Here is a 10,508-nt window from a genome sequence, read left to right on the forward strand (position 1 = left end):
CTGACCTGGGAACCCCTGGCATTCAGAGGCAGGAGCAAACTCCGGAGGTAAACCAAGGTGGAGCTCACACCACCTCACCCCTACAGACAGGTGTGTGTGCACAGCTCTCACTGAGGGGACAGCACCCTCCCAGGTCAGCCCAGAGGGGTGACGAGCCCCCGAAGCCAAGCACCGACAGCAGCAGCAATCGCTGTCACGGGGGAGGAGTGACAGGAGGCACTCGGGGCACACAGCGCCATCAAACACAGAAGGTTGTGCAGCCCCACACACCACAGCAGGTTCAAGGTCATGGGCATGTTTGAAACTGAACTTCACTTCTAATCACCATGGCTGCGAGCGGTTGAGTGGGCGGGTCACTGACGCTTGCAGTGTGGGAGTGAGGTGGGTGGACCTTAGCCATTGGGAGAGTGAATACCTGTGGCCCACTTCCCTGTGCCTATTTTTAAAAGCAGAACTGGGTGCCGTCCATATGCATCCTGATGTTTTGGGCCTGGAGGAAGCCACGGGAGGCAGGCACCCTGCCTGCCTGCAAGGGGTGACGTCGGTGGGAGCAGCTGGACGTAAGCGGGGTCACCATCGCCTTTTGCTGGAGCCCCTCAGTCTTGACAGCTACCAGTCTGGGCCCACAGTCGACACCGTCCCTGATGTCACCATCCTGCATGGCGGTGTCTCTCTGCCATCCTGTGATTTTAATATCCCACCTTCCAAGGGCTGTCGCCGGAAGTTTTCTGGGCCTCATTCTGGCAATTAGATGGAGGTGTTACTGTTTTTTAAATAAATTTTCTCGCAGCTCCTGTGTAATGTGCACAAAGGCGGAGTGCTGTCAGTGACGCTCCCGCCACGTCAGATCCCAGCCTCACACGGCGCCACAGGCTCGGGGCTGTGACCAGCGTCTCGCTGAGCTGGGCATCGGCTGTAACAGGATTAAAGCTGATATTAACTGACAAAATGACACTGCACTTGGCCTTCCAAAACCACAGCACATCCACAGATTCCGACTTCCCCCTCCCCTTGTGCGCGGGAGCAGCTACTTTCAGGGCACAAATGCCCATCTCTGCGCCTCACAAACAGCCACATTCAGGGACACAAAGCCCGACTGTGGTGAGAACGTTGGTATTCAGATGTGCTCATGTTTGGTTAATGCGTTGCAGCCAGTACAATGTGGCCCTTGTTTTCCTCCACATTTGCATGGGTGCATATGAGCCGCAGAATCTGAAGCACAGCTAGAAAGCTGGGCTCTTGCTGTGGGTCCCAGGAATGAGCTTAGCGCCCAGCAAACCCCTCAGCTCCGTGCCGGCCATGGCTTCTTCCTGTGGCTGCGGTGCAATGAGGCATGTTCAGGGGTGTGCTGTAAATACCGGTGTTCCCTCGTGGTTGAATTAAATCAGTGGTCACGGAAGACGTGCTGGGTTCTATGTGCCATGTTTCCAAGGCGTGAGCATGGCTGCATCAGGCAGCTCTCCCAGGAGCATGGATGAGGTCACGGTGGTCCTGGTGCCAAATGTCTGCCTTGGGCTTCCTAACTTGCACATGTTCATGATATTTGCTTGGAGTAAGTTACAATGTTTGCAAATACAGGCCAGTACATCAACTGCATGACAACTGTCCCTCATGGGACAGCCTCTTGACCCATCTAACTACCTATCCACCCACCTACCACTTACTGAGTAATATGCACCTAGTGAATTTATTGAAAGACGGTAGAACTCTTTGCTTTTTGCTATTTATGTGTGTTTAAGTATGTGTTGTGAACATACAACCCTCTCAAACATAGGTGGCAAAGGAAACGACCCTGCATCACGTGGTGTGCACAGTCATCCCTGGATGGCCCCCTTCCTCCCCAGCCAGGGCACCCGCATCTCTTCTAGAGGCAGCCCCTCACCCTGAGCCCACCTGAAGTCTGGTCCCCCACACATGCCTGCTAACAGCACAGTCTGGCCGGTCCACCATCTCCCGCCACACCTCTCCCCTCCCCACCCGCTCCCACCTCAGACTCCAGGCCCCTGCTTCTTCCTGGAGCACACACCGAGCTTAGTCTGCCCAGGCCCCGTCCTGGGGTCCTTTCCTCCATAGTAGCACCCCCAGTGCTCACACGGCCACAGTCTTCTTTCCCCCGTGTTCCTCCAGCAGCCTTCCTGAACCCCGACCCTGCTCTGTTTTCTTTCATATTATAACTTGGTATGAAATTACATATTGTATCCATTTCCTATGGCTGTCATAACAAATTACCACAAACTGGGTGACTAAAAACAACAGGAATTTCTTTTCTCACAGTCTGGAAGCCAGAGGCTGAATCAAGCTGTCGACAGGACCACACTCCCGAAGGCTCCAGGGGACGGTTGTCTCCTGCTTTCCGGCGCTCCTGGCAAGCCTTGGCATCTTGTCTTGTAGACACGTCAGCTCAGTCCCTGCTTGTGTCATCCAGCAGCCTCTTCCCCATGTGCCTGTATCCAAATCCCCTCTTCTTAGAAGGACGCCGGTCCTCAGGCCAGGCCCACCTCCTCCAATCTGACCTCAGAGTAACTTGATGATACCTACAAAAGGCCCTATTTCCAAATAAGGTCACATCCATAAGTACCAGGGGTTAGGATGTGGACATACTGTTTGGAGGGATATTATTCAACCCATACATACATTGTTATCTATGTTCATGAGACAAGAACTCCTCTTGTCATCACTATAACCCAAACATCTGGCATAGGATGTTACACTTATTAGGTGAATGTGGATGGGAGGATGAGGGGATAGTTGGATGGATGAGTGGGTCGGTGAATGGATGGATGGGTGGGTGGGTAGATAGGTTGGGGGTGGATGGGTGGATGGATTGATGGGTGAGTGGATGGGTGGGTAGATGGTTGGATAGGTGGGTGGATAGATGGGGAGTGGATGGGTGTGTGGATGGGTGGGTAGGTGGATGGGTGGATGGATTGATGGGTGGGTAAATGGATGGATGGGGAATGGATGAGTGGATGGGGACTAGATTTGTGGATGAATGGGGGGGTGACTGGATGGATGGGGGTGGATGAGTGGGTGGGGAGTGGATGGGTGGATGGATAGGTGGGTGGCTAACCAGATGAATGGCTGGACAGATGTGTTGGGTAATGTCAGTGAACAGATTGTCGGACAGTCAGGTGAGTGGGTGGTATTACAGGAAAGTGTGAGTAAACCACATCTCTGTAGATGAATAATAAAGCTCACAAGAAACTCATATTCGTTCATTTAAACCTAACATAACTTGAGAGCAAAGCGGCTGTATTGTCATTTTTGGGAGAAACACTGTATTTTCGGTAAAAAAACAATGAACTGAGACACAGCGTGAAATGCCCCATTTCCCCGCGGACGTTCGCACTGTTGCCGCTCCCAGCGGAGAAGCCGGAACACAATGTCCTGACTGAGCATTTCACGTGGGGCGTCCAGTGGATTCTGGGCAGGAATTCTATGCCCGTTTCTCTGAGGCGGGAATTGCAGAAAGCGGTGGGAAGCTCCCTTTTCACCAAGAACACTGAAAACACCTGTTGTCAAATAAATGCTCCCAACATGTTCGCTTACGCCCAGGGGCTTTCCGAGCAGTATGTCCCACAGAGGTGCCCACCATCCTAGGTTCTCGAAATGGAGCAGGGGCAGCTCCCAAGGGAACCTTTGCCAGGATCGCTCTGTGCTCGGCCGCTTCGCCAGGAAGCCCCCTGCACCTCTGGTAGGGCCCCAAATCTGGAGTGGCAGGCCGTTCCCGGGCCCCTGGGGCACAGAACTGCCGCCAGGATGCCCAGCCCAGGCTGGTGCCCAGGCAGATTGGCTGCCATGGCTCCATGGCCGAGGGCTCTCTGTGGGTTTTGTAGGAGACCCACGGAGCATTGGGGAAGAAAGCGGCTTTGTCCCGCGGCTCTGCACGGCCCTCATTCACATCTCACTGTTGTTTGCAGGAGAGGCAGATGTGGGCCAGAACAATGGGCCCTGCTCTCGGGACACAGCGGTGACAGACTCCAAGCGCACAGCGGACCCGAAGAATGCCTGGCCGGACGCCAACCCAGCTGACCCTGGCGGCCGCCCCCACTTGATCCGCCTCTTCTCCCGAGATGCCCCGGGGAGGGAGGACAACACCTTCAAAGACAGGCCCTCAGAGTCAGACGAGCTCCAGACCATCCAAGAGGACAGTGCAACCGCTCCCGAGGGCCTGGATGCGATGGCGTCACAGAAAAGACCCTCCCAGAGGCACGGATCCAAGTACCTGGCCTCCGCCAGCACCATGGACCACGCCAAGCACGCCTTCCTCCCGAAGCACAGAGACACGGGCTTCTTCGACTCCCTGGGGCGCTTCTTTGGAGGTGACAGGGGTGTGCCCAAGCGGGGCTCGGGCAAGGTGAGCTCTGAGGAGTGAGGAGCCTTTAGTGTAAATGGAAAGGAGGAGGGAGTCCGCGGCGTCCTGAGCCACAGAGGCGATGCTCTTGGCTGTGTAAGGTGTCATCCTTTCTGGAAATGCTTTCCGGCTTGTGGGAGGGGCCAGGGCTGCTGCGTCTATGATTTCCACTTAACTCACCCTCTTCCTCCTCCTCTCACAAGGGATTGCCCTCAGGATGTGGCTGGGGGGACACAAGGTCCCACTGAGGTCTGCATCCCTGGGGCGGGGTGGACGCGGCACTGCCCCATGCCCACAGGTCTCCTGTGTCTTACCCTCGGGCTTTGTGGCTGATTTTGCTTCTGCTGCCCATGCTGTGGGCTTCACCAGTGGGTCATGCTCATTTTTTCTTGGACTGAGTGCCGCTCGCGTGGTGTTGCTTTGCAACAATAATGTGATTGAGGTCTTTGGAGCAAGCTCGATACTTAAATCTGCCCTGAGCAAGCCTTCTCCCTCGTCTGAGTTGTTTAGTGGAAGAGGGTGGAGGGATAAGCGCGTGTATCTATGAATCAAAACTGTGCTATTTTGTGATTCCATTCATTTGAATATAGAGTCTATGAAGTTTCATTATTTAAATGTTCTGCAGATTAAAATGTATCCCAAGGCAAAACGTCCCTCCTGTGGGCCAGTTTCCGGCAGTGTGTCCGGACTTGGTGGTGAATAGGTCCTCGGTGGCGAGAGTGTCATGAATCCCCAAGTGGCATTCCGAGAGCGCACATGTGGCATGTCACGTGACTTGTTGGAGTGTTGGGTGGCCGGGTAATTGGGAAAGGAGAGAGGTTTGCAGAAAAAACCCTGGCTTATTGGATGCACTCACAGGCCCCATAAAATGCAGCTTGTCTTCCGGCTGGGACTGTGCGTGTTCAGCGGGGCCTTGGAGAGTGTGAGAGGCTTTGAGTGTGGAGCAGAGGGCCCTTGGCCTGGGAACAGCATCCCAAAAACCCTGGGCTACTTGGAGTTAAGGAGTTTCTAAAACGTGCTTTCGTCTCCTCTGACCACAGTGCTGAAATGATTGGCAATCGTAAACTTGTTGGAGACGACAGGTGTCAGTTGTGCGATGTGACAGTGCTTGGGGTTCCAGGCACGGGTCGCATCTTCGCTTGCCATGGCTTTAGGTGAATAACACTTGGTATACCTAAAGGCTCATGGCCTTCATCTCTGGTCGGTTCCTCCAGTGCCTGTCTGTAGCCATGTGCCTTTTCTTTGGGCCGTCTCCCTCCCCTGCAGCGTCAGTCATCTGACCCACTTCTCATGCTAACTTCGATCTGAGCTGCTTTTCCGAGCACACCAGCCCTGGCTGCCCACGGAAGGCTCGCTGTCATGTTAGGCAACCCACGTGCATGCAGCATCGCCGGTTCCGAAACCTTAAACTCCTCCAAGGGGCAGGAAAAACCTACTTAAACTGTGTAGCAAAGATTCAATAGCCAGAGAGCATATATTATAAAACAAGCTTCATTCCAGGGTCATGGTTTCAGTTAAAATAAAATTGTGAGTGCATTTATCTCCATCATTGTGACTTTATCACAAAAGGGATATATAAGCACATACACGTTTTTCCCCCTTCAGGTAGAATTACAACTTTTGTTGCTTTAAATCTCTTATGTGCTTCAATATTTTCAAAGAAAAGATTCTAGTTTCAGAAGTGGGCACCGGCTGTGCAAGTAGCATTGCCAGATTACCAAGGATTCGGAAAAATGAGAACATTCACCACACAGGACTTTTAAAAATGAAAACAATGTTTAAGGAGTTGCTTTAGGCTTTTGGAAGTGCCCGTAGTGTTCACTACTGACTGAGGAATGAAGGCTTTAAAATGACCAGCCTTTTGCCCTTTGATGCCTAAGGCATTGATCAGTTTGCCGCAGAACCGCGTGGTTGCTGATGACAGACACGGGTAGATGCCTCCTGTGCAGGGTCTTTCCGGAGAGCACCAGTGAGAACTGGCAATGTCTGTTCAGCTCACCTGTTGATTGTCAGTCTTCATTTGCTTTTAAACACTGGAGAGGTGAGCTTAATACACTGCACCCCCAGCAGCCCCAGAAGCGTGTGGGCTTGAGTGGGGTGAGCTGCTAGGGAGCTCCGTTCTGGTTTTGTTTCTTCTTTGCTCTGTCTGTAACTCAGGAGAGCCCTCACTTTATATGGCAGAAGGGTCCTTTGGATTGAAGCTTGAACATAAGGGAATCCCAAGGCCTGGCTATTGTCCACAGACCCCATGTCACCATTTCTAAGATAAGCACTTAAGGTTTACAGGATGCCAATGGGTGCCTACAGGCCTGGTGGCCGCCTGCTCTGCCGGGCATGTGTCTGGGGAAAGTAGCTATTCGGCTCGCCCGTCTAGAGGAGATTTGCTGGTGGAATTGTGCAGGACGGCTCAGAGTGATGCCTGGACAGAGACAGGGGACATGCTGCCCTGGGCACACCTCCCCCCCACCCCCTGGCCCTGGCCGGGGCTGCCCCCAGTCCTGGGAATGCACCCCACACCTACTCTCTGTGTGGCAGGGACTTGACATTCAAGGAAAGGACATTATAAATTCCTTGAGGAGGCAGAATCTTTGGGAGCCACCGTGAAAAGTGCATTGACGGAGAACACGCTCCTTTGTTGGAAGAGGGAAGAGAGGGCTGTTGTTGGCTCAGCACCAGGTCCCCAGCCCCCGGGATGTGGCGCCTGTGAGGCGTGCTGGGCATTGAGGATGAGATCAGAGTGAGCTGGTGGGTTTGGAAAGGGTGGCTCTCCGAGGCCGCATCCTCCCCTCCTGCTCTGTGGGGCCTGTACCGCCAGCATCACTCCTGGGCCAGGCTGGACCACGGCTGCTCAGGCCCCACTGACCAAAGCCCAGAAACCCAGCTGTGGAAACTGAGTGTGTCCCTCTTTAGGGGGACTAAGCAGGAAGGTTTACGAATAACTAGCCGGACACAGGTAACCCTGGACAGCTTCCGGTGGGATGCTGCGGGAACACCGATCTATTTCTCCATCTCGGCACACTTCTAAACAGGCTCCCAAGCTAGCTTCTGTCCTGATGATTTTACCTATTTTACTCTACTCACTCTGCCTTCACAGCAGCATGTGTGAGTGTTCCGTGATTCAGTATTACTTCTGTACCTCGAATGTGGGTCGTGTGAAGCATTGCCATTGAATGCTATGGGGTCGAATCAATCTTGTCTATTAACCACAGTGTTCTGTTTCCTGATTTTTTGCCACTGCATTTTAATTTCATTTGGCCACATTTCAGTTCTACAGTAACTTAATTCTTCATTGTTAACATGATACCCTAATTGTGGCGGTATACTCTGTAACCCTGTGGGGAGTGTCACCCTGGGAGAAGGCACGGAGGACACAGTGGGACGCGGCTCAGTGGTGCCATCACCCTGCGTGGGCATCCGGCCCCAGGGTCTCTGCCAGGGGCCCTGCACTCACACCCTTCTACGCAGCGTGTTTGCTCACAGGAGTGCAACGATGCACCTGGAACCACACGAAATCTCCGTGTGAGTCTCCATGGCAACGGCCCTGCCACTCAGTGTATCCGTTTGCCAAAAGACCTTTCTAGAAGAAAGCATAATGTGGCGGTGGGTGCATTTGCTTCTGCACCCCAATACAAACGTTCGGAGGTTTCCTCCAGGGATTCGTTTTGAAGTGTCATTTCCTGATCAGTTATTGATCAAAGGTGTCCCGGGCTTGGCCACCAGCTCCTGGCTGTGTCCTCTGCCGCCCCCACACCCTCAGTTGTCCTCTGTACTGCCATAGGTCACAGTTCAATCAGACCTGACGTCCCCTTGTGAGTGGAGATCGTGCTGCGTCCTACCAGTGACACGTCTGTAAATACTGTGACGCCTTGAGTGGTGATTGCCTCCCAGTGATTATATTCCCTTGATTTTGTGATGACATTTTGCTTGTTATCTTCTTTGTTTCTGTGCATTTATTAAACATTTCCACAGAGGATGGTGTACTAACTGCATGTGAATTTTTTAAGTTGTCCTCTTTGGTGTGTCCCTCCCTTACTAAGCACATGGTTTCCGTGGCTCCTGATCCAGCTGCCGACAGGTGAGTCCGGGGCCCAGCACCCGCCTCTGCACCTGAGGTCACAGCTCCTCACTGGCCCGCCTTCATCCAAGACGTCTGACTCCTTTGTTTCCACGGACAGTCGGCGTCTGGTCCTGCTGTCAGGGCTGCTGGGTTCTGCGTGAGGTTTCCGTGTCGCCCTCAGAGTGCCGCCCTGCACACATAGGGAAGTGGCGCCACATAGACGCGGGCCCTGTGTGTCTGCCACACCGTACACAATGGCATTTGCTGCGTGACCGTGCGGGGGGAGGGGGGTGGGGTGCACTCGGTGGCAGGGGAACACGGGAACCTGGGGACAGGGGCTGGCTCTTCCCAAGGACGGCTGAGAGTCTCAGAGGTTAAGGGTGAGCTTGGGGCCCCTGGCAAACTAGACGTGGACGCGAAGATGTGACAAACTTCTGCTGGCCTTCCGTCCTCGGTACACACGTCCACAGCCCCTTCCGCTTTCCTCTGGGTAAAAAGCGGCTCTGACGGGCTGATGGAGAGTCGAGCCCGACCTCGGCAGGGTCTGTCACATCAGGGAAAACCACCCACGGGGAAATCACAGAGGAGCTGAGGGAGCGTTCAGGAACTGTGGGAGTCTCTCATCAACGTCTCTAGGGAGGTTATCTTAGAGGTTCCCACGGTGTCTCACTAAATGCTCTGAAAGCATCCCAATTCTCAGAAAATAGTAAAAAAGAGAAAAGGCAAAAAAAAAAATGAGCCCTTCTGATCCCCATGAACGCAGGCCGGACAAGCAGGTCTCTGCAGGAGGCTGTCCTGCCCTCGTCTCCATCTTGTCGGGGCCTGGCTCCTGTTCCCACTCCTCCCAGGGGGACGTTCTGTGTTTCCAAGCAGGCCGACACCTCTCACTGCACAGACAGACGGACAGCTGTCCTCCCCTGGCCCCGCCGGGATGGGCCGGGCTAAGGCGGCGTGTCTGTGTCCCAGCCAGTCCCCAGGGCCGGCGACCTCAGGGCTGCAGCCCGTCCCGGCCGGGCCCTCCTTCCCTCCTGCGCGGCCAGCGCCCCAGACATCCACATGTGACAGCGAGGACGCCGAGCCAGCCCTCTCAGAGGTGCTGCTCCTCGTGAGGAAGAGCATTGTCTTAGGTCAGGGAGCAATCCGTTAAAATCTTCCCTGCCCAGTGACCACGGTGGGACCAGGTCCTGATGCGGACCTGCCTGTCCCTGCCTGTGGAGGGTCACCGCTCCCTGTGGGGGCAGCCAGGCCTCGTCACGGCAGAGACCGCCACAGGCTTGTCCAGTGACACATGCCCTAAAACAGACAATCGTCTCACTCATGCAAGTTCCCAGCGCCGGGAACTAAAGCTCCAAGTGCTTCCTGCTGCCAGAGAAACGCCTCTTGCACAGAGACACGAGTGGGGCGAGGGGGCTGCGTGGCCAAGCTCACGCCCACCACGGACTCGCCTCTGGACTCCCGAGGATGCTCACTGTGCAGCAACATTTCTGGAATGCAGTAACGTGTTTCTGTGTCATAGCTTCTGTATCTCCACAAATAACCTGTTTACTAAAAACCCATTTTCTCGTAGCCAATTCAGGACTTCCCTTGAAACCTTTGGCATTGATTTTATCTGCCAGGCTTTCCCTCTTCCTCACCTCTCTGGCTCTCTCTCTCTCTCTCTCTCTCTCTCTCTCTCTCTCCCCTCTCTCTCTCTCCCCCCCCCCCCCCCCCCCCCCCATTGGCTGTGGACAGTTTAAAAGAGGGACTGCTCCAGGCTGTTTGCTTTGCTTCTCTAATGTCCTCTCAGCCACATCACTCAAAGCTGCTGCGACTGGCTCCTAGCCGATGAAAGAGCGGCAAACGCGCTGCAGGAGGACTTAGGACAGTTGAGTTAAGGTGAACTCATTGCTCATGTCAAGGACTATTAAGTCCTATTCATATTAGTCTCCTAAACGCCACCACCAACAAGGAAGAATGTGAGAGCCCGTCACGCGCGTGGTCGCCTGCAGTGAGTCTGCGCACCTGTCGCTCCTAAAATGCTGTCCTTATACTGAGGGCCCAACAGTGATGGCCACCATTCCACACACACCCCCAACCCCCGCCCCCCCCCCACACACA

At 54.2% G+C, this 10,508-nt stretch overlaps 1 protein-coding gene across 5 annotated transcripts in view; it reads left to right on the forward strand.

The window, feature by feature from the left end:
* MBP (myelin basic protein) overlaps positions 1–10,508 on the forward strand; it is a 73,490-nt gene that overhangs the window by 38,593 nt on the left and 24,389 nt on the right. For all 5 annotated transcript variants that reach the window (XM_006761904.2, XM_015562755.1, XM_015562753.1 and 2 more), the window contains one exon: positions 3,921–4,357. In XM_006761904.2, the coding sequence (XP_006761967.2) occupies positions 3,921–4,357 (437 nt within the window). The remainder of the gene's footprint in view (positions 1–3,920; positions 4,358–10,508) is intronic.

The sequence above is a fragment of the Myotis davidii genome, unplaced genomic scaffold (assembly GCF_000327345.1).
Source record: "Myotis davidii unplaced genomic scaffold, ASM32734v1 scaffold96, whole genome shotgun sequence".
In the NCBI taxonomy this organism is placed as follows: Eukaryota; Metazoa; Chordata; class Mammalia; order Chiroptera; family Vespertilionidae; genus Myotis; species Myotis davidii.